The following is a 25,170-nucleotide window of genomic DNA, read 5'->3' on the forward strand; positions in this document are numbered from 1 at the left end:
ACTTCTGATTACCCCCTCCCCCAATCTGCCCTCCCTTCCATCACCACCTCCTCTCTTATCTGATTCCCCACTATGGTAGGGAGGTAAGACAGATTTCCATACCCAATTGAGTGTGTTATTCCCTCCTTAAGCCAAATCTGATGAGAGTTCACTCATTCTCTCTCACTTCCCTCCTCTTCCCCTCCACTGTAAAAGTTTTTTCTTGCCTCTTTTATGTGAAATAATTACCCCATTCTACCTCTCCCTTTCTCCTTCTCCTGGTACATTCCCCTCTCACCCCTTAATTTTGTTTTTTAGATATTATCCCTTCATACTCAACTCACCATGTGCCTTTTGTCTATATATATATTATTTCCTCCAACTACCCTAGTAATGAGAAAGGTCTCATGAGTTACAAACATCATTTTTCCATGTAGGAAGGTAAACAGTTCAACTTTAATAGGTCTCTTAAAATTTATCTTTCCTGTTTACCTTTTCATGCTTCTCTTCAGTGTTGTATTTGAAAGTCAATTTTTCTATTTAGCTCTCATTTTTTCTCAAGAATGCATTAAATTCCTCTATGTCACTGAATGTCAATATCCCCCCTCATTGATTACACTCAGTTTTGCTGGGTAGGTGATTCTTGGTTTTAATCCTAGCTCCTTTGACCTCCAGAATATCATATTCCAAGCCCTCAGATGCCTTAATGTAGAAGCTGCTAACTCTTGTGTTATCCTAATTGTGTTTCCACAATATTTAAATTGTTTATTTCTAGCTACTTGCAATATTTTCTCCTTGACCTTGGAACTTTGGAATTTGGCTATAATATTCCTGGGAGTTTTGCTGCCACCATCACTCTGGGACTATGCTGGGGCCAGGGCTGGACTGTGCTCCTCTCTCACCCAGGTCCAACAGACCTTTCCTACTGATCTTCTAAGTTGTTTTTGGCATTTGTGGGTTGAGAAGTCTGGAAGCTGCCACCGCTGCCTGTGATTCAGTCCCCTGAGGCCTGCTCTGGGTTAGTTGAGGCCCAGTCTGTGCTGGCGTGGGTTGTGTTGGACTGAGATCCTCTCCTAGCTTGGTGCACAGACCTTTCCTGTCAACTTTCCAGGTTGTCTTGGGCTGGAAATTTGTTTCACTCTGTCTTTTTTGTGGGTTCTGCTGCTGTAGAATTTGTTTAGAGTCATTTTTTACAGGTATTTGGAGAAGTTTCAGGGAGAGCTCAAGTGGATCCCTGTCTTATTCTACCATTTTGGCTCTGCCCCTTATGTGTGTTGAAAAATCAACATACATAAGCAGCATATTTATCAAATATACAGATGACATGAAACTGGAAAGGGTTACAAACACGGTGACTGATACAATTAGAATTTTTGAAAGTTTTCAAGGATGGACTAATCAAAATAAAATTAATAAGATAAAAGTTAAAAGAAATAAGGTTGGAGAAAGTGAACAAGTATTTATTAAGTGCTTGTTATGTGCTAGATGCTGTTCCAGGATAAATGTAAATTCTTAGGTTAAAAAAAAACCCACCAACCAAAGCACATGTATAAAGACATATCTCTATAAAGAGATTCATCTACAGAAGACAAGATCTGTTTGGAATTCATGTTAAAAGAGAAAGATAGACTTAAGTTGACCTCTATATCAATATAAACTACAGTATTAGATTGTATTATTAACAAAGTCATAATAAAGACAAAAAGTTTCCTGAGGCAAATTCAGAGAACCCAAGAGAGGCACATACTGCAGTTAGTACTGTTCTTGCCCTAAATCGGGTATGTTATGTGACATAGATCTCCAGGCCCAATAGTGTGATATAGATGGTCTTTCCTGGTCAGAAACACATAATGGAAACAGAAACTTTTGATTCCATTTGCTTGACATCAGACAAGTGAGAGGTGTGCCCGTCAGGACGCTGGTGCTGTGCGACAATATCCTAGTTGCGCACCACAAACAATGGCTCTGATTTTTAGAAGTAAAGCATTCAGAGTAAGGAAGGTAGTAGTCCTCTGCCTTTGTCAAACAACATCTGGAATATTGCATTCACTTCTGGGTGTCACATTTTAAGGGCAAACATCGATGCATCCTATGGAAGGGATTCAGGAAGGCACAACATCTAGAAATGTAAGAAAAGCAGAGAAGGAACTTGCAAATATTTAACATTGAAAATAGAATTTGAGAGACTGACTTGTAGAAGAGACACTAGAGTGAGGGGCTGGATACTATAAAGGTAGAGTGCTGGTCTGGAGTCAGGAAAACCTGAGAAGCATTTTTCCCAGTTCCTATTCAGTTTCTTCCTTTGTAAATGGGAACAATAATGCCTATAGTACCTAATCTATTGTTATTGTGGGAGTCAGATAAAATAATGTGTGTAAAGTGCTAAATTATCAATTATTAATTATATTCCTTGCAAAGTAGTGAACTGGGTATACGTAAATAGTGACAAGATGAGATTCTCTCAGGAATATAGTAGAACAGATTCCTACATTAGATGGGAAACTGGGCTCAAGGTCTGAGTTCTCTCCAATTCAGATTTTATGTATGTAATATACAAGAATATATCCATGCTAAAAATATGACTGAAGCCTTCAACTTGACAGTGAGGGATATGGTTGAGCAAATGATAAGATCAGGGTACATATTTCTATGTCCTATTTATTGGGGTCCATAGACTCAAAAATCTAGGATACACTGAGTCAGATCGTTATGAGCAGCTACAATGTGTAATGCAACCTTAAAACTTTTCAAAAGTCATCTTTTTGGCCTGAATTATTTGAATTAAAGGCAGCGAAATGGAACAGAAGATAGAGTCCTGGGCCACAGTCAGGAGGACTCATCTTCCTGAGTTCAAATCTGGTCTCAGACACTAACTGTGTGACCCTGGGCAAGTCACTTCACCCTTTTTGCCTCATTTTCCTCATTTGTAAAAATAACTGGAGAAGGAAATGGCAAACCACTCCAGTATCTTTCACTAGAAAATCCCAAATGGAGTCACAAAGGGTTGGACACAATGAAACAACTGAATATCTATCTTTTGCATTAACGTTGTACATGTGGACATAGATTTGTATTTCTGACTTACAAAAGAAATAATCTTCTTTCATCATATTGTAATCATTGATGGTGAGGCCAATGTGAACAAAGTAGATGTTAGAGCTCTAAATTCATTAGAACTTAGGACAGCATTCATTCACTTATGCAAAAGTTTTCTTTTAAACCTTTCTGTTCAGTACTCAGACATAGCTGAATCATCATCTGTCCAACTACTCCTCGACTCTGGGTGTGTCTTCTAGTGAGGTTCTTTCATTCCTTTAAGGTATCTTTGAATTAGCTTTGGAGGATATTTTGAGCAGTGGTTGTGGCTGAGTATTTCATTATTAGGTACTGCCTTCAGAATAATGATTTTATTCTGAGCACTCAAGGCAGTGAATCTGTTTAGAAATCAGACTTGTCATTTCTAAAATATGTCTCTTCCTGCTTCAGTACCTCATGAAGAAACTCTGGTCATATTTAAAAGTGATAGTTAAGTGGATTCTTGAGAAAGTGTATTTTCTCCCAGAATTCTTTATGGTAAACACTGAACAAAGTGATGAAGTATTCTATGATGTGTGTTCACAAAGGTCCTTTAAGAGCCACATGTATCTAGATGTTCAGGGACTGGGAGTAAACAGAAGCAAAACAGGGCTCAGTTGTTTAGTAAGATGAGAATGAGGTAGGCCTGCCACAGACTGCAGTCTGATATCTGAAGATTCCTTCCACTGCCTCCATAATGGTGTTTCAAGAGCCTCTGTTGATGTAGTAGGTTGGATAGGTAAGTTTTAAGGAAGAACAGTGAATGCATGAAATCACTTAAAACAGTAATTCTTTGCTTAACAGTAGTCATCAAGTATATGTATAACTAGTATGTGCTAGGCAGGGACAGCTAGGTGGTGCAGTAGATAGAGTCTTGGGTCTGGAATCAGGAAAACCAGAGTTCAAATCCAGCCTCAGCCCTGGTCAAATAATTTAACCCTGTTTGCCTCAGTTTCCTCATCTGTAAAATGACCTAGAGAAGGAAATGACAAGCCACTCTAGTATCTTTGCCAAGAAAACCCCAAATGGGATAGTGAAGAGTAGGACACAACTAAAACAACTGAACAGCATGTGCTAGGCACTCTGTTGAATTCTGGGGATACGGAGAAAGGCAAAAAACCCAACCAAACAAGTTAACAACTCCAAATGGTAAAAACTAGTCCCTGATATTTCAATGAGTTCATAACCTAATGTGGAAAACATGCAAACAACTATGTACAAATAATATATACGGGATAAACTGGAGGTGATCTCAAAGGGGAGACTCTAAGAGTAACTTTATATAACTTTAATAAATACCTCCAAAGAGTGACTATTAACAATACAAATTTTTACTATTTCAAAAATGGTGGAGGTTTTACAGTGAATTAAAATTTATGGAGGGCGGCTAGGTGGCACAGTAGACAGAGTGCTGGGCCTGGCGTAGGAAAGATGCATCTTCCTGAGCTCAAATCTGGCCTCAGACACTAGTTGTGTGATACCTAGCAAGTCACTTAGCCCTGTTTGCCTCAGTTCCTCATCTGTAAAATGAGCTGGAGAAGGAAATGGCAAACCACTCCAGTGTCTTTGCCAAGAATGGAATGGAGTGACTCAAATGGAGTCACGAGGAGTCAGACACAACTGAAATGACTCAGCAGCAACAACAAAACCTATGGTGAAGAGGGTAAGGGGAAAATTTATGAAATCATATTGCAAATCTACCTTCCTAATATTAGAACATTCAAATAACCAATTATAAGAGGGGAGTTCTAAAAGTAGTGATGGATTTGTCTGTTTTAGATGGAACCAAATTCTGTATATTTAACACGTATCTAATAATCCAAGTCCCCCAGCTTATGCAGGCTAGGTCCATCACGGGAGATGACCCAAAAATCAATTATATCTCTCTGATTGTCTATCCCCAACCCGGAATTGATGCTGGAACACTCTTTGAGCACAGGAGACTTTTCAGTCTCCAGAGATGTGATTAAAAGTTTCCTTCCAGGTCCTCAAGGTTACGAGACATATATTCAATACAGAGCAACCTTTATTGCACAACACAGAAAAAAAAAAAAAACGCAGATATGCAAAAAACTCAGGAGAGAACATAAGCACTATAGAAAGTACATAAGAGACTAACAATAGCCCATATACAATTCATGAAATTCCGTTCCTTCTCCAATGGTTTCTACTTTTTCTACAGAGTTCCAAAGCACTCCACACTCATGGTACTCAGACCCCTCCTGAGAAAGGAGCAGAATTTGAAACTCTTAGATAGGCAACACCCTGGCATTCCACTGAGGCCCTCTTTAATCCCACACAGCCCCATATAAACATCCACCTCATGTACTATTCTTAGGCCTTGGACTCCGCTCAAAAGGAAATGTCCACGGGCATGTTAAACAGGCAACCTCCCTTCTTCTCATAGCACCCACACCCTGCATAACTCATAAGAGCAGAATGCAAAGTCTAGATTGCTTGTTTTCCCATATTGCAGTTCCTTTTCTTTGCTACTGCATCTTCCAGATGTGAAGGTCACATGTGTGATCTCATTTCACCAAGAGAGGTGCTCTCAGAAAACACCTCTTTTCTTTGTGGAGACCAGATCTCTAAACTGTCAAACTTGAGACTTTAGAGGGGCAGTGCTCAGGAACTCTTCCAAAAAGTTCTGGTTCAGAAATGGTCATTTTCTAGGCCTTTTCCCCTTGGGCCACACAAGGTTGACTTTCCCTTTTATGTCTAGGAGAGCATCCATGGACTTCAGGTTTATTCTTAGATGAAAAGAATGGCTCCCAGCTTTTGGAAGCTGTACTAATCATTGATAGAGCTTCCATATGCTTCTTAAAGTCCCTGATAAAGAAAAAAAATCGATACCACCAGACCCACAGTGCTTCTAGCTATGCCTCTCATTTAAATTGTTTCGGGTTCTACAAAAAGAAAGTAGAACCTTGCCCACTGTCTCTCCACTCATATCTGTGAGTAGCCAGCAGGAGAGTGCCCAAGTTGGTCCCATCCCTATGTAGGGACCTTCCCTACACAGGCTGTTTATTTTATCAGTAGCATAAAATAAGGAGACCGTATCTGAGTTGTGACTTTGAGGCCCAGAATTCAAACTCAATCAGGGAGTGGAAGGAAACTATTTTCTCTTCCTTTGTACTTGGGTTTATATATTCTATTCCCATCTTTTTTTTAAGGAAGAAAAAAATTCCCATGGTATAAGACAAAAGGACATTGTTCTATTTTAAACTCAGTTCTCACACTGAACATTCATTTATTTAAAAAGTGTGTTTGAAGTACATGTTGAACCTTTAAGTAGATGCCCTGGGACTGCCAAAATTTAGAAGGCAAGGTCCCTTCCTCAGAGGAAATTTAGAATCCAATTGATGATGTAACACATTCTTACACTTAAGAGACAAATGGTAAAACAAAAGCAAATACCTGATAATGTAGTATGCAAAGGAAGGCTAAAAAAGGGTATGAGACTAATGCACTGTTGGTGGAGTTGTAAACTGATCCAACCATTCTGGAGAACAGTTTGGAACTATGCCCAAAGGGCTATCAAATCAACTGTGCATAGCCTTTGATCCAGCAATACCCCTACTAGGTCTGTATCCCAAAGAGATTTTTTTAAATGGAAAAGGACCTTTTTGTACAAAAAAATTGTTTATGGAAGTTCTTTTTGTGGTGGCAAAGAATTGGAAATTGAGAGGATGCCCATTACTTGGGGAATGACTGAACAAGTTGTGGGATATGAATGTAATGGAATGCTATTGTGCTATAAGAAATGATGAGCATGTGGATTTCAGAAAAACCTGAAAAGACTTAACATGAACTGATACAAAGTGAAATGAGCAGAACCAGGAGAACATTATACACAGTAACAGCAATATTTTACAATGATCAACTATAAATGACTTAGCTATTCTTAGCCATACAATGATCCAAGACAATTCCAAAGGACTCATGATGAAAAATGCTATCCATATCTGTAGCATTAACTCCAAAACAGTTTGTTCTAAGAAAGACAAACAATTTAGGTTGTGTGTCCATGTTTTAATTTCTCTCACAAGCTGATGATGTGCATTGCATGGGAGTTACAGTCTAGAACTGAGCCCCCTGAAAGGGGCCAGTCCAGAACTGGCTCGATTTGGGATTTGGGGGTACAAGAGTAGGTGTTCCCAAGGGGTGACAATCAACTCTGATTGGTCAACATACTGGGAGGTGAGATATATTAAAATAAGGGTCCTTGAGTACATGATTTAGGTCAGTTAATCCTGGTACAATACCTTTTCAACAGGAGCTGATATCATACTGCCATCATTCTAACTCCAGACACAGGAAATATCAGACCACCACCCCACCACCATACCAGACCACTCCCAGTCTTGGGCTTTCTAGGCATAAGAATCTGTCTCCATCGAAGCCTGAGCAGATTAAATCTATTCAGACCTGGGTTGGAGTTTGACCAGGATAAGACTCAATGCAATCTCATTATCAATAATGTCCTTGCAAAAAACTTTACAGCAGGAGACTGGCTGGGGGGGAACCTCTGAAAATCAATTTTCACAAGAGAAAGAACTGAAGGAGTTTGAGTGCATCTCAAAATATACTATTTTTCACTTTCTGTGTTTGCGGGTTTTTTTTTTCTTTTGGTCTGTTTTTTCTTTCACAACATGACTAAAAATGGATTCACAAAGAGTTGGACACTTGTTCAGTTAGTTTCAGTCATGTCCAACTCTTCATGACCCCATTTGTGGTTTTCTTGGCAAAGAGACTTGAGTGGTTTGCTATTTCTTTCTCCAGTCTATTTTACAGATGAGGAAACTGAGGCAAACAGGGTTAAGTGACTTGCCCAGGGTCATATAGCTAGTAAGTATTGGAGGCCAGATTTGAACTCCAGGAGATGAATCTTCTTGACTCCAGCCTCCCCCATCCACCCATCCACTGTACCACCTAAACTGCCCTCAAGTCCACTGACCCCCAGCCTAAGTATCTTTCTTTCCTATCTTCCATTTAATGGAATACTTTCACTTGAAAAGACCCTGATCCACTTTGGATCAAATTAGTGTTTCCTTAGCCATGGAGGGAGGATTTAAACAGTCTAAGAAATCACTTATTATGAAGCCTTTTCCTAATGAGACTTTAACATTTCTTCAAGCTTTTATCTTTCTCAAGCTGCTCTTTCTCTGGCAATTGAGTTTTATTCTAGCTGGTTTGCATCTGGGAGAAAAGGTTCATGAAAAATCTTTGTTTTTATTTGTCTCTTCTTTCCCCAGGAACAAGAGCCAGTGGCAGCTATCTTGGTTCACAGAAGAGCAGAGGAGGACCAGTTTGTCCAGGAAGGATCATCTTCTGCCAAAGAGGACTCCCCACAGGCTCTGCTCCTCTCTGAAGAAGGACCCTCAGGGGATGAATCTGATTGTGCCTCTCCAGATGATATCTCCCTGCCTCCACTTCCTGGGAGCCCTGAATCAAACCTCTTGCAATCTGAAGTGGAGTTTGAGGAGCTGCCCATGCAGAATCCTCAGAGCCTGCACGTCAGTTCCTACAATCTACAGATGAAGATCAATGCCAGTGATCCAAGGGGAACCTCCAAACCTGGTCCTTCAGTACCTGATGCTTTTATTTCCAATTGCTGGAGGGAAGAAGCTTCATGTCCAGATGAGAGGCCTATACCTCTCTCCCCAGGACACTGCCCCAAGTTCAAGGCTGATGCCCCTTTAACTCCCCTGGAATTCCTGGAAACAAGCACCACCATCAGAAAAATCCATGCTAAACCTCCAGAGAGCATGATGAGTAAAGTGCATGAAACAGGTTTGCAACAGTGCCACGAAGTTCACAAAAGCATGCTTGAAACCCAAGAACAATTGCATGATAATAATAACTTTACTAAAACCGAAGATAGGCTGCATGCTAACGCTGATGCATTCCCAGGTCTCCTGTTTCAGTCAGACACCAGCAGAAGCTCCCAGGTCACACAAGAAGAGATTAAGAGTACATCAGGAAAGAACAGCCAGGTCAGCCTAGCTGGTCAGGCACCTAACTTCTCCAGGCTCCTGTCTAATGTCACAGTCATGGAAGGTTCTCCAGTGACTTTGGAAGTTGAAGTAACAGGATTTCCAGAGCCTACATTGACCTGGTGGGTAGCTTATAATGAAAAACAGTGAATCAAAATGAATTATAAGTCACTGAAAACAGTAGTTCTGTGGGCACTAACAAAGATTTAGAATGATTTGATGATTATCCCTCACCTGCACAGTTCTGCATGGTATAAACTCACACCAGATCCCAAACATGCTCTTTCAAATAACAGTACTGATAATGAGTTTATTGAGAGAGAGGGGCAGGGAAATCTCACCATATAAAATAATAATTCAAGAAGCATCAAAAGGCAGCTTTTTTTCCTTTTTTCTTATTTTTTTCTGCATAATATCCCATTCTTCTAAATGTTATGTTTTGACTAATTCTCTCCCATAATCTGACACCTGTCTACTTCTACAAACATGGGAAAGCCTTGATTTAATATCTGCTATTTAAGGAGAAAAAAATTGAAACTTGAAAGATTTTTTTCCTCCCTTTTTCTTCATTTCCCTTTTTTCTGCCTTGTATTCAACACATTACACATGCTGCATAATCTTTGTTATATTTTGTTTTTTTAATTTATTTTTACATTATTAAAATTCCTTAAAATAGTTTCTGCCATCTGAAATGTGAATGATAGAAGTGTTTCACAATTGATCCAGGTGATGGATAAAAAAAAACGTGAACAGTAACAATGAAATCGGTATACGAGAGCAGAGGTGTCAAATTCATGGTCCCAATCCACCCACAAAACTCTGGAGTACAGGCAAAATCAGATTAAAACAAAATCAGGAAATGTTTAACTAAATAAATAAATATACAATAACTTGTGGATTTCTAAATCAATATGCTGTCCTTAGGCATCTGTTTCTATTTAAATTTGACCCCATTGCTAGAAGATTTCAATATGGAGTTCTCAACATTTTTAACATTTGTAAAGAAAACTAAAACACAATATATGGGTCTTTGAAACCCTATCATCATCATTATTATTATTATTGTTTGTAATAGTACCTTCTGTCCTGCATTAGAAAGGTTATGACTTTCTCAAAAAATAGGATGCTTTTGAATATTTGAAAAATTTTAGACTTCAACCAGACTTCCATAATGGTTGAAGGTAAAGAATCAATGATAACAGGCTTTGCAGAGATCATGTTTTTATTTATTTATAAACCATGAACTAACATAAGTAGAATGCTATTCACTTATTATAATGTTAGCATAGTCTGAATTTTAATGAAAGATTTCTACATACTAGGCGTGTTATTGCAAAGGTACTTGAGGCTGGGTATGGTTACCAGTCCCCTGAAATATGTGTGAGAAAATGTCTGTTCTGCAGAATATTAAAAGCAAGGGGAGCCTAAATTGGTAGTATTATCTTTTGTTTTTTGAATAGATATATCTATGTCCTTGATTAAGTAGGAATTTGATTTTGATCAATGGGGGAAAACATTTATATTTAATTTTACTTTTATTAAATATTAGTTTAATCCAAAAATGTTGTTCGAGTTCTTACTTGTTCCCCCCATAAAAAAATATTTATTTGGATAATACATATCTCAAAAGGTCTCAACACTGCTGGGGAAATCATCTTTGCCACTAAAATCTGAAAACAAGTTCATTAAATTAACAACTGATTAGATTGAAGGAATCATGAATTTTAAAAATGGGCAAATTCCAAATTGACAGACAATTGAATGAAATAGCTCTTTACATATGGGCTCACTTTGTGAAAACTCAATATGCAAAAATTTGAATTTTCAAATACCTAAGTTAAGGAATACTTCATTGCTTAATAGAAGAATGAGGAATTCCTTAATGGAATGTAATAGTAACTCCTTTGACAGGAGTCAGCCCCTTTGCCTACACAAAACACGATGTTACTCACAAAATTGGTCTTTGCTCACAACTTTTGGCAAGACAGCTACACTAAGTGCAGACATTTTATTTCTATATTTACTATAGCTAATCAATGAATACAATTGTCAACTGATATTAGCAACTATTAATTTATGTAATAACTACCTCTGAAAGATAACATTTTCTAATGTGGAATTTATAATTTGACCATGATAATGCAGGAAAGCCTAATTAGTAGATACCTATATTTATTGATTAAAAACTGAATTGATATTTGGAGTCATAAATTTGGGTCTATTATTAAGGAATTATAGAAGTCATGTGTCGAATTATATAGGGTGTTACAACTTTGAAAATTGTGTTGATTAAGAAACAAAACAAAACCCGGTTCTGACTTGAAAAACTGACTCTTTGCTTCAGGTACAAGAAGGGCCAGAGATTGACAGCAGATGGGCATTTAAAGGTTTTACACAAGGAGACAAAGCACACAGTGTTCATTCAGAAGGTGTGTGAGACAGATGCAGGCCTCTATGTTGCTCGGGCCCAAAACACTAGTGGCACTCTCTCTTCCAGTGCCATCCTCTACGTGACAGGTAACATCGGGCCACCAATCACGAGAATAGACTGGATAACGCTGTGTGTCATCTATCTTAGCGTTTCACTAATGTATTGGCTACTCACATAGTAACTAGAGTATTGACCCCACTGGATGCCATTGTCACAAGCTGAAAGGACAGTAAATCTGTGTTCCTCTGCCACACCTCCCCCACCAAGGCCCCCCATCTGCTTCTCCTCCTTCACTTTGGACATATTACTTGTTAGGTTAATGTCACTGCTACATGAGATGATTTATTTTTCCTTTGTTGTTTTCAATGTTTATTTGATGACTTTGGTAAATTATTTCAACAAACAGAGATATATCTTGTGCTCTAGAAAGAGATGTCTTCGATGTAATAAAGTCAAATTATATCACGTTTATTACCCTCCCAGAGGGACGTAGGTGCACACAGGTGGAAAACTCAGATCAGCATATGGACGTGTATGCAGTTTGAAATCCAATTTATTTTTGATCACTTATTTATTGTGTACAATTATCAACATCTCTTTTTAGGGTGTAGCACCAGAAATCAGTAGTCCATGTCATTTTCATTGTCACACTAATGTCGATGCTTATTTCTTGATCTTGATTTATCAAAACATCCTTTATTTGTTTTTAACATGGGTTGTGTTACTTAATAATCTAAGAGTTATTACAAACATATTATAAATACCTTTTACTGTGTTTGATCTGATTTCATGAGACCTAATTATCTATTTGGTGTATAGGTATCCCACAAAATTAAAATATGGTTTGGAGCTTAAGTTGGAGCTACAAGATGAAACACAAGCTGTGCTTTTAAATCACTATACTAGCAATGAAAGGACCAAGGACACAACACAGAGCCAGAATTTCCTGCATATTGATCTTGGCTCTGCTGATGATCAACTTCTACAGCATTTGGGAACATACTTAGCCTCCTAATGTCTCAGCTTCTCATCTGTAAAATGGGTCTCATTATCTACCTCTTAGGGGAGCTGAGAAATTTCATTTAGTACCTTATAAGGATGTGGGAAACAAAAGGCAGTGTGTCAGTGTTAGAGATAATTATGATATTTGTGAAATGTTTGTGGCTGTGAAATCTGCTGTTATATTCATCTGTGTCTTGTCCACCATATCTCTGACCAGACCTCTCATTTAAATGCCCTATTTATTCTGACATATTTAATTAAAGAGAAAGATACTTTATGTACAGTATGTACAGAATAATAAATGTGTTGACTCTGAAGTCAGAGATCCTGGGTTCAAATCTAGCCTCTGAGGCACACTACCTACTTTTTCAACTTCCCTGAGCTTCATTTCCTCATCTGTAAAATTAGATGGATTGGACTAGATATCCTCTGAGGTCCCTTCCAGCTATAAATCTGTGAGTCTTTATAGGACTTCAAACAATTCCCACTAAAAAGAACCAATGATATTTCCTAAATTGGAGCATAAATGAATTTTTTTTACTTCCTAACTCTTAACTTTTAAAATCTTTTACAATCTTTAATTTTTTTATTTTTATTCATTTTGAAGTTAAATACAAAAAGACAAAAAAGAACATTTCCATGTACAAGGCACAACATAAAAAGAGGATTCAATACAAAAAAATCATAGATTTCCATTTCACAATTTACTTTAAAGAAAACATGCAATAAATACTACACATCATTTTCAAAGATACCCTGCTTTTCTGGTCTTCTGTCTAAGTTTTCTTTTGTTCTCTACTGTGTACTTTTTATATTTTATTTTTTTCCCTCTCCTTCCCTCCTTATCCCACCACAGAGAAGGCTACTAGTAGACACAATTATGTATATATTTGTAAAACTATATTATGTATACTTCTATTCATCGGTTCCTTCTCTGAATACGAATAGCACCTTCCTTCATAGGTCCTTCATAGTTGATTTGAGTATTTATAATGCTCAAAATGACTTAGTCATTCAAAGTTGTTCTTGGAATAATATTGCCCTTGGTTCTGCTCATTTCACTCTTCATTATCTCTTGCACATCTTTCCGTGCTTTTCTAAAATTGAGAAAAAGAATCTTAAGGAAAAACTCACAGGGGTTCACAGTGCATATGGTAGGGGAAAAATGAGTCATGAGCTCAGATAATGTCCATACTTTTCTGATAAAAAATCATGAAGAATTTGCTTGATCTTTTTCAAGAAGAGTCATAGTCTAATCACCAATTCAGAAAAAAGGAGTATTTTATTGATTTCATTTTTAAAAGATCAGCCATTATAAGCATAATCTTGTGTCAAAGAAAAACCTTTAATTAAAAGAATAATTCATTATTAATTTTGACAAAGGCAAAAAATGAATCATGTCACTTAGAGACTATAAATAATTAACATATTTAAATAATAATATATTCAACTTGTCATTAAAAAGTTCCTGTGTTTCATCTAAAGGTCCAGCACATGCAAGAGAATAAAAATGATTTCTTGACTTCTAGAAATTTTTTTTTTCCTTCCTTTAAATTTTAAACAGACAGTCGGCAAAACATGCTAGAAACCCTTGGACTACATCCTATGGCATGTTTATTGTCTTAGCATGCCATTCTTTCGCCAGTTTCAGGTCTGTTCACTGGTCTGTGAGGAAGCTGATGCCTGAAGCAAAGAATTCTCAGCCTGTGCATTCCCTGTACTTAGATTTCCATTTCTCTTTCTCGAGGGACTTGTCTAAGTCTTTTTTTTCCTTAAACACCATTCTTAAGAAATGAAAACAAAAGTTTTATTTCCATAAGCATGTTCAAATTTCAGAAATCTTTGATTTTATGCCAAAGAATAATTATAGGTCAGTATTTTTTTCTGCTAAGGAAAGAAATCAAGTTAAAAGTCAAACAAACTAAAGATTACCTTTGGGAAATAAAGTGTAATCTGAAGCACAATTCACTAATTTGCTACTGGATCCATTAGTTCGTATTCAATCTTTAGTTGTTATATAAATATATACCCAGAGACTTAGAAATACAGAGATTGCATATGTATTAGCCAAACTTTTTGATTAAAAATAGTACACGATATTAAAGTTTAGTTGCAACATAAATCTTAAGGCTAGAGATTAAAATAGTTAGCATTTATAAAATAATTTAAGGCTTGAAAAGCACTTGATAGATATTGTTTGATCAAATATCATTTGAATGCCACAACAGCCCTGGAGGCAGGTGTTACTATAATCCTCTTTTTACAGATTTGCAAACTAAAGCAAATAACAGTAAAGTGACTTGCCCAGGGTCATATAGCCAGTAAATGTCCGAGACCAGAGTTGAACCTAGTCCCTCCTGACACCAGGTCCAGTACTCCATCCACTCCACTACCTAACTGCTTCTAGTTTAAGTACTAGTTAATATGAGAAAGAAATTAATTAATAGGAAAATGGGAAAGAAAACCTGACAAGTCTATCAATGAGGCTTTAATTTAAATTCTAATCCTGAAAGCTAAGTATTATTTTTGTCTTAGTAACTCTCTTGACTAAAGGTTTCTCTGCATTAAAGTTTAGACTTGATTTAAGTCAGGCTCAAATCAATCAAAAATATCCTAATAGAGCTAAAGTGGAATGGGAGGCTTTGGAAGACTCCCCACCTCTTTTCTGGAGTTGTTCTTAATGATTATTTGTTAGTCACGTTGTAGAAGGGACTCCTGTGTGGACTGGATGAGATGGCCTCCAAGGCCCTTTCCATTTCTGAAGTTTGATAACTAGGCTTGAGTCCTGGAATAAAATGCAAGGCTTTTGAGGAGAAGCTAGAGCCTTGGATTTGGTCTCAGCGTACATGGATTCAAATCCCAGATCTACTAGTCACTACCTATGTGGCCTTGAACAAATTACTCATCCTCTGTGGGTTTCATGTTCTTCATCTGTAAAAAATGAGGTGGTTTGATCTAGGCAACATCTGATCTGGTTCTAATTCTTCTGATTCCATTATAGATTCATTTAATAATTGTCACAAATAGTCCATAATCATGACTCAGACTCAAATTGTTGGCTAAAAGAAAAAACTACCTAGTGCGTTGGAGGTATGAACAAGATGAGTCTTTAGTTTTCTAATTGTTCTTTCCTGTGGTCATTAACAATAGCTGGCTTTAAATTAAAGTATTTATAAAATACATACACAGACTACATAAGAGAAGCAAGAGGTGTCAGGATTCACTACCACCTATATACATACTGAATGGGATATAGGAAGATTTTCAAACATTAGAGCTGCTTGTATGGCAAAAGTCTCCATTCCATCCTAGAGCCATGCAGTCTGTAGGAAGGCCCACTGTGGTTGTAGCCCTCTTACATACACACACATACACATGCACAGACATGCACACACACACACACACACACACACACACACACACATACACACACCATATTTACATAAGTAAGATTAGGTCAAATTGAAAAGGGAAACCTAGAAAGGAAAAGGGGGAAGAAATGGCATTTCAGGACATATTTATGGTCTAAAGGAAAGGGTATAAGATTGGAAGTCAGAAGATCTGCATTCAAATTGTACCCCTTCTATGGACAAATCGTTCCACCTTTGGGTCTCAATTTCTTCATCCATAAAATGAGGAGGTTGGGAATTAGGTTATCTCTAAAGAGTCTTTCATTTCTCTGTTCTGTAATAACATAGAAGGGCAAAAGAATGTGTACCTTTATGTAGAAGGGGCAGGGGACACTTCTACTTGCTTAAAGGGGAATATTTTGGACTGCTGGTATGTAATAGAGTCTTTTTTAAAAATTTGTTTAATACTAAATAAACTGCCCTAAAATGCTTAGCTGAGAACCAAGGCAACAGCCCTAATTTGTGAAATTATTACAATTCTAATTTCAAGAATCCTTTTTACTAAATGATAAAGTGATACTACTATTGTATTCCCTTACACAAAGTTTTGGGTTTTTCCCCCCTAAGATCAGGCTTACAGGAACAGACATTCTATATATTCCATTTTGACATATTGCTAAAGCTAGGTCCCTAGAAATATTCCAAAGGTGACTGGAGAAGTCTCACTTAAAAATTTACCTATGTCCATGTGCTGTACTCCTAATGACCAGGACCAAATTGCCACTCCAAACTCAATGTTTTTTTTTTGGGGGGGGGTTGTTTGTTTTTAGTTCTTTACAGAGATAGCTGCATATTAGATATTAACATCTATTTAGACAGTTAAAAAATTCTGGAGACACTCAAACCATTAAAAAAACATACTGCAATTATATTTTGCAGTGATATAAAATTTTAGAACTTGGATTATTTGAATTCCAAATCAGGGAAGGAAAGGTGGTAACATTCTGTTCAATTTTCTGCCTTTTTTTTAACTTATGAGCATTCTTTCTTAGAAAATTGTCATCTTTGCTTTTTATATTTCTGTCACATGCACAGTCAGTATTTTCAATTTTGCAGTACCAAATAAGTGAGTTGAAACAAAACAGATTATCTCCCAACGTGCTTTAGGATAGCTCCTGCCAATGCAAGGCAGGACAACCTGTTTCCCATTTGTAATCAGCAGAGTGAATAGCTACATCAGACAGCCTCCAGATTTACATTCACTAAGTGAAACTGTGTCCTGCCTAATTCAATAACCATTCATTTTCTCTGCTTTCATCACATGAGATGAGATTAGAATTTAATCAGCTATATGTGAACCCAACCTGAAAAAGCAAAACAAAACAAAATATACAAAGCTGCTAATTTGGCCTTTTCCCAACTCTCTGCATGCGGGGGTTGCACATTCTGGTCTGTGTTAAAAGAGCATCCATGGAGTAAGGTAGCATGGCTAATAAAGGCTTGTGGCACAAACCTAGCAATGCAGTATTGTGGCTATGGAGTCAGATGACCTTGGTTCACATTCCACCTGTGATTGTTGTTTGTGGCAAATGACTTGGTCAAATCATTTAACATCTCTGGGCCTCAGTTTCCTCATCTATAACAGGAGAGGATTGGAATGGAAGTCCTCTGAAGTCTTGTCCTGCTCAAGATTTATGACCCTCTGATACATGCATGGAAAATATCTGATGAGTAAAAAATCAGAAAGATGAAAATATGAGTTAGTCTTCCCCATGTCCCTAGCCCATATTGTTGGATAAAGTCAAGATACTTTGTGTATTTTTTCTCTCCTTCTCCTTTTTGTTGAAATAATGGATGGTTTTATCCTTGCTAATGTAAAAATAAGATTTAAAATTTTTTTCTTATCACTTTAGGTCAAGTGAGCTAATATTTGTGAAGTGCTCTGTAAAACTGAAAGTATATTTAAATGTGACTTATGATTCTTATTACATCAGAGAAGCATTAAGCAAAATATTTAACATAATGAAAGTATTAGATCTTAATATTCTTTACTTTTTTATCCCTCTCATCCATCATAACAATATTTTGAAATTTTTCCAAACTCTTATGACAGAAAAGGTAAAAAAAAAAAAAGTCAGCATTTGATGATAGAAGAAAATTGTTACCTAGAAATCAGGTCTTGTCTCCTTATTTGAGATCACTATTGTCATTACCCAGGAAAAAAATGGTCTTTTGTAGATCATATATCCATTAATATCCAATTCAGTACAACAAGAATTTAGTGAATTGGAAAGTAAGAAAAATCATTGAATTTGACTTGAAGTATGAAAATGGTGACCTGGGCAAGGTGTTAGGTTTGATGGTATCTAAGATCCTCTCAGCTCTAATTCTATGACCCTTTTATCTTTATTGCTTCCTTTCTTTCACCCTTCATATTTAGCCAATTGGCAAATCCTTTCAGTCCTGCCTTCAGGATATCTCTTGCATCCATTCCCTTCTCTCCACTAACATTACCCATCACCATAGTTCAGGTCTCCTTACATCCTGCCTGATCTAGTTTTTTTAGTGCTCCAAATTGTTCTTCCAGTACTCAGTCTCTACATTCCCTTCCTTCCCTCACCCCCAATCTGTCCTTCACACCGCTGCCAAAATAATCTTCCTAAATCACTAGTCTGACCATGTCATGCCAACATTAAAAAAAAAAAAGTTTCAGGGACTCTATCGCCTCATGAACAAAATTAGCCTTCCAGATCTAACTCCAACTTATCTTTCCATTCTTCCTGAATTAATTCTTGTAGAGCAATAGAGTATCATTAGATAAATCTCCACTCCTTGTATACTTCTTTGGAACATTAAAAACACAGTCAAACCATATAATTCCCTATGGCTGACAGGACATCTCCTGCCCCTGTGCACATCATTCCCATGCCTTAGATGCTTTTTTCTTCTCTCTGCCTTTCACAAACCTTATTTTCCTTCAGGGATCAGCTGAGGTGCTACTTCTTATATGTAGCCTTTCCTGATCCCCGTTAACTCAAAGTGTCCTCTTCCCTCCTCAGCTTTTTCTAAAGCATTTTGTTTATATTGTTTGGTCTCATTATGCTCCATCATATATTTTCACTCACTCCCATACCACTATCACCCCACCTCAGTAGAACATAAAGGACCATGTCATTAACAAACAAACAAACAAAAAAAAACCTTTATATCCTCAGTGCCAGGGACAATGCCTTACACATACTTTTGAATATTCAAAAGGATCTGTAATCTCAATGACACTGGCATTTTCTCTTGATAAAGATTATATGCCATCATCCTGTATCTGTCTATCCTGACATTTTCATCCATAGTGTGCCCTAAGTTTGTCACCCATGTGCTAATGACCTTCCACTGAAGGATATTAATAGAATACACAGGTTAGCCAGTGATGACTCCTTGCCCTCTCCACATGATCAGTCTATTTTTTATCATTCATACATTTTCTGAAATAAATCCTTGATTTTTTTTATCATAATTTCCTGCTCATAATGTGTTTCAGGCTGGTCATGCAAATTATCAGTGCTCTTTGGTTGATCCTCATTTTCAATTATTCAGAGACTGTAGTGTTCTGTGACTCTTAAGTATATAAAACCACCAGAAAAATATTGCTTTTTTTTAATGAACCACTATTTTAGGGAGAAGCAAGGATAGTCTACAACTTGCCAAAGGCAATTTTGCCTTGTAAACAGTAGGAGCTTAATAAATGTTTGTTGAATTGAGAGTGACAAAGTGGAGTGAAGATTGAGCTATATTAAACAGCTTATGTAAGGTGGCTTTCATATTTTCAATAAATGACAAGCTGATCCACTTGAGAGCTGCTAAAGAAGATTGGGTACTTAAGTAGAGGGATGTTTCAAGGAGTACTCCAAGGAGTAATAAGAGGTAAAGCTGGAAAGGATAAATTTTGATTTCTCTTCTTTTTGCTATTCTGATAGAATGGTTACTAGACATCATAACTATCTAGTTGCAATTCCTTACACTTAGTTTCTCTTGCAGCTAGATTCTTATGATGGATAACCCGGTTTTGAGAATAAATACACGTGAGAGTAAAGCACAACAAAGAAAGGGATCTTTTTTATAGAGTTGTTGTTCAGTCATGTCTGACTCTTCATGACCCCATTTGGGGTTTTCTTGGCAAAGACACTGTAGTGGTTTGCCATTTTCTTCTCCAGCTCATTTTACAGATGAAGAAACTAAGGCAAATGGGATTAAATGATTTGCCCGGAATTATACAACTAGGAAGTATCTGAGGCCAGATTTGAACTCAGGAAGATGAGTCTTCCTTAATTCAGGCCTGGCACTCTGTCCACTGTGTCTACCTAATTGCCCTTTTATAGAGTGCAATATGGGCATTTGCTACTGAGTTGTCATAATCACAAGAATGCCAAAGAAAAATTAAACATTATAGCAAATATAAGTTTCTCTAAAAGAAATCTTGCTTAAATAATTAAATAATTTTAGGGGGGAAAATTAAGTCCTCTTATGTTTTCAAAATATAATCCAAGGAGGGACAATTTATCAAATGATGCTTTGCTGCCCTGGAAGAATTAATTTACCTCCCATTGGTGAGCACTTTCCTTCCAGCTAGTACTGTGCTCATGTTGCTAATACATTTCTGTGATTACTTGGGAGAACTCTGAGGTCAAAACAACTCTGGCTCATTCAACTTTAGAGAAATACTTGGTCTTATAAAGTTAAATATCCTGGTCTGTTTTCTAATTAAAAGATAAAATATAAGCAGGCACTTTGACACCCACATTTTCTTTATCCATGTGTGTCTCAATTAAATTAACAGTGCCTATACTTGAAATTAAACATGTTTATTTTCCATTTCATTAAATGTGTTCTCAACTGTCAGTTTTGGTAACTTGCTATCACCATTCACTTACTCAGTATAAGACTGGCATTTAACCTGTATGCAGGATTAAAACAAAAAAAAACTGATGTGCCCACATATGCTTGTGTTGAATTTGTCTTCACCAAAAATCTTTTTAATAAATATCTTCAGCGGGCTTATGGAAAAGGTCCTTCCCTGGACTTTAAATTGTATTCACAAGTAGAACACTCAAAAATCATATTCATTCTTGCAGCTAAACAAGTTGAAGAAAATGAAAGGAAGGATAATTTGTACATTTGGGGCTCAGCAATCCATGGAAATTCCTTTAGGAATCCGTGATCTCCAGCACAGATGTCACAGAATATTGGCATGAGGTCTGTGGGCTAAGGAAAAGTCCAAGGAATACTCCTCTAGATAAAACCTTTTCTTGCTGTGCCCAGAACATTTGGTGTACAAAAACCCCAATGAGTTGTAGGGAAAATTAACCTCTGACCCAGAACTACAGAAGTGAGTTTTAGATGACACCTAAAATACTGGAAACTGGGATTGGCCACAGGATTGCTGTGTAAGTTAAGAATATATCATGATGTGATGCCATGCAAATATAAAATTTAAAACTTTTACAAAGAATCTGTGTAACTGTACTTATATATGAATGTATGTATGTCTCCAGATATGAGATTTTAAGTACATATAACTGATGTGTTTATATGTACATGTATATATAGAGATAGATAGATATGGATAGATATTTATGTATCTGTCTGTGGATATGTTTATATACATACACATATGTGGGTATGTTTGTGTATATAGTTACATATGTATGGATACATATGTAATATATATATAGATTTCTATATGTGCACATATAGTTAGATTAAAATATGTGTGTATATAGCTACATCTATACATATGCACATCTATCTATCCATCTATTTAACTATCCACATACACATGTATAAATATATACCCCACACACATAAGCCCATCTATATGTACATAAACACACATATACAGTATCCACATATTTGTACACACACATATGCACACACACACAAACACATATATATATGTATATATCCCATACATGTTCACACATATAGAAGACAGCCAATCAACAAACATGTATTATGTGCCAGGCATTGAGCTAAATCCTAGGAATACAAAGACAGACAAAAGCACCAAAACCGACACTGCTTTCTAGGGCCATACATAGTAATGGTGCAGACAACACATTAATAAATAGCTCCCTACACAGTGGCTCTATATGTAAACCCAGAGGGGAAGGCTCAGGGACTGGGGAGACCAGGGATGCCTCCTGCAGAAGGTGGCATATGAGCTGAGTCTTGAGAGAAACCAGTGATGTCAAGAGGCAGGTATGAGGAGGGCAAGCACAGCCGACAGCAAGAGGCACAGAAATGAGGGATGGAATGTTGTATGTGATGAACAGTAGTTAGGCTACAGGAGTGCTTGGAGTCAATAGTGTGAGAAGGCTTCAAAGATGGGAAGGAGCCAGGTGGTGAAGAGACTTAAAAGCCAAACAGAGTGCTTTGAATTGGATCCTGCAGGTTATAAGGAGGCATTGGAGTTCATTGAGCGAGGGGAGTTGGGAAAGGGTGCCGCAGTAAGCATAGTAAGACTTAAACGTTAGGAAAATCCCTTTGGCAAGTGTGTGGAGGCTGGGGTGGGGGTGACATGTACACATACACACATATAGCATAATATAAAATACAGTGCCTTGCCATTTGTGCTGGGCCATGAATAACTTTCCTTACAGAAAGGAATCCTCACTCTGCTTAAGTTCTTACCTGTGAGTCTACAAGAGGCGGTGTGCCCAATTACTTTCCTGAAAGTAGCTCATTATAAACCAGTACATGTGAAAGAGCTTTTCCAATGTGAGGGAAAGAACTCATTAAGATGGAAACAAACAAGCTCCAAGGCCTAATAGAAGGCTATTCAAATCCTTTTCAAAAGAAATTTGAGACATTGGAGGTGGGGGTGGGCGGTGGTGAAATGTTGTGAATGTCAGGTGGAAATTATTAGTTAATTTTAATTGGTTATTTCATGTGGATTTCTGGATCCATAAAGATAGCATGATTTCTAGCCCTTTCTAAATATTTGTCAAGTAAGCTACTCTCTAGAAACAAGAATGATTTGTGTTTGTTTATTGGTTTGAAAGTACAAATGACAAATTATATACTCTGACGGTCAAATTTGCATCCTTTCTACTGATTCTTTTCAATGTGCGTTTACCAAGAACGTACTATGTACAAACTTCTGTGCTAGGCACTGATGACAAGGCATGAAAAAAACAACCTTGTCCCTGTCCTCAAGGTGCTTACAGTCTAAAAGTGAAAGCAAGACATGCACACACATATATATCATATGAGGTAATAATAGTTTCTATTTATATGGTGTTTTAAGAATTATAATTTTTGCTCATTTAATCAAAATACCAACACTGTGGAAATAAGGGGTATCTTATAAAACCTATTTTACACGTGAGCAAATTGAGGCTCATTGTTCTTAAATGATTTATCCAGAATTAGACAACTAGTAAGTGCCAGAACTGTGACAAGGAAGATGGGGACTAAAAAGATCATTGGATTTGGCAATTAGGAGGTCACTGACAACCTTGGGAAGGACAGGTTTTATAGGGTGGTGGAGAGGAATAGCTAGATTACAGAGAGAAATTAAATGAGTATTAGAGAGTAGAGACAGAGAGTGCAGACTACTTTCTAGTCTTTTCTAAACTTTCCAAATTTTTCTAAAAGTTTAGCAGTGAAGGGAAGAGGAAAAATAGAATGATAATTTTAGGAGATGCCAGGATCAAAGAAAAGTGACTGGTTTTGTTTTTATTTAAAGATAGGGAATCCATGAGCATATTTAGAGATAATGGGAAGGAGCTAGCAGGGAAGAAATTCAAATACAATTTAGAGATCTTCCAAGCTTGCCATTAAACTTTATATTCCCATAAAAATAATAAATTTGCTCCAGTCATCTTATTCATCCCTTTGCAGCTAGAGTATACTTATTCTTGTATGAATATTACTTTGCAAATGTCCATAATGATTTCAATTCAAGAGGAAAAATTGGAAAAAATCATTATAATGGTTGATGTTTGATAGAGGTCATGCTCCTACTTAATGCCCCATGGCAGAAGTACTGGCAAATTCCATAGAAGGCCAGAGTCATCAAAGCAAACTACAATTGCTTTTCTAAAGACTAATGTACTGGCTGTTCACTGTGGTACATACCTTCTCCATAAAAGGGGATCTCTTTCTGGTTATTGAACTAATTTCTTCTATCCTTTCTCATCACGCCATTTGCTTGAACAGGAGCTCTGGACAGAAAGAAGAAGATTGGTCATTTCAGTTAGCGAGCAGTGATTGATTAGGTATTACATAAGTAATTTAGCCATATTCACGAACAAAAGAAGTATTCAGACTAACTAAACTGTGCTGAGGAAATCCACTGGGCTTGAAACAAAATTGCCTCTAATGCACAAGCATGACAGCTATAAAAGAGAAGCAAAAATAACACCATAAGGACAATTGCTGCCCCCACCATCCTGGTGTGAAGAAAGGGCAAGGGACTCAGGGAGAGAGTAACGCATAAATTAGCCCAAGAATAGATGAGAATACAGTGATGTCTACAAAATCTTCCTTTTATGTTCTTGAAAATTAGACAGTGAGAAAAAAATTAAAGCTTTTTTTTGGTAAAATGGTATGAATATCAATTAGAAACATCAGTTAATTTTAATTGGTTATTTCATGTGGATTTCTGGATTCATAAAGATAGCATGATTTCTAGCCCTTTCTAAATATTTGACAAGTAAGCTGCTCTCAAGAGACAAGGATGATTTGTGTTTGTTTATTGGTTTGAAAGTACAAATGGCAAATTATACATTCTGATGACCAAATTTGCATCCTTTCTACCAACTCACTTAATTACTTATTTTCACTTCTACTTTTCCTTTCTTCTTCATCTTATTCTAGGAAAACATACACTCACATGCATATACATACAGTAACATGAATATATATATATATATATATACATATTCTTTTTCATTATTTATTTTTACACACATTTATCATCTCTCTCTCCCATTGCCCCCACCCCTTTCCATTGAACAATAAAAAGACATAACAAATACATACAATCCAGCAAAACAAAGTCCCACATTGATGATGTTCAAAAATGTATGTCTCAGTCTGCATTTTAAGTCCATCACCTCTTTGGCAGGAGGTGAGTAGAATGTTTCCCCTTCAGCCCCGTGGATTCTATACACTCATGTTCTTACTTCAATGTTTAAAAAATTCACACTTCTCGCTATGTGAGTTTAAACTTCACTAAGGCAGAATAGAACCTGCCCCATACCTTAGCAGACGGCTTAGCAGGTTGCTATGACCAAAGCCAATTCATGACAAAGTAGCTAAGCTTGTGGTCACCATA

The 25,170-nt window shown here is 36.9% G+C and overlaps 1 protein-coding gene across 2 annotated transcripts in view; it reads left to right on the top strand.

The window, feature by feature from the left end:
- The window catches only part of CCDC141 (coiled-coil domain containing 141), a 276,321-nt gene that overhangs the window by 230,649 nt on the left and 20,502 nt on the right, over nucleotides 1-25,170 (top strand). Inside the window, exons 23-24 of one of the 2 annotated variants that reach the window (XM_027865848.1) lie at nucleotides 8,310-9,172; nucleotides 11,395-11,479. In XM_027865848.1, the coding sequence (XP_027721649.1) occupies nucleotides 8,310-9,172; nucleotides 11,395-11,479 (948 nt within the window). Of the gene's footprint in view, nucleotides 1-8,309; nucleotides 9,173-11,394; nucleotides 13,024-25,170 lie in introns of those variants that run through there. The other variant, XM_027865847.1, reaches the window with a different exon arrangement.

This window comes from Vombatus ursinus, unplaced genomic scaffold (genome assembly GCF_900497805.2).
Source record: "Vombatus ursinus unplaced genomic scaffold, bare-nosed wombat genome assembly UNPS02014779.1, whole genome shotgun sequence".
NCBI lineage: Eukaryota > Metazoa > Chordata > Mammalia > Diprotodontia > Vombatidae > Vombatus > Vombatus ursinus.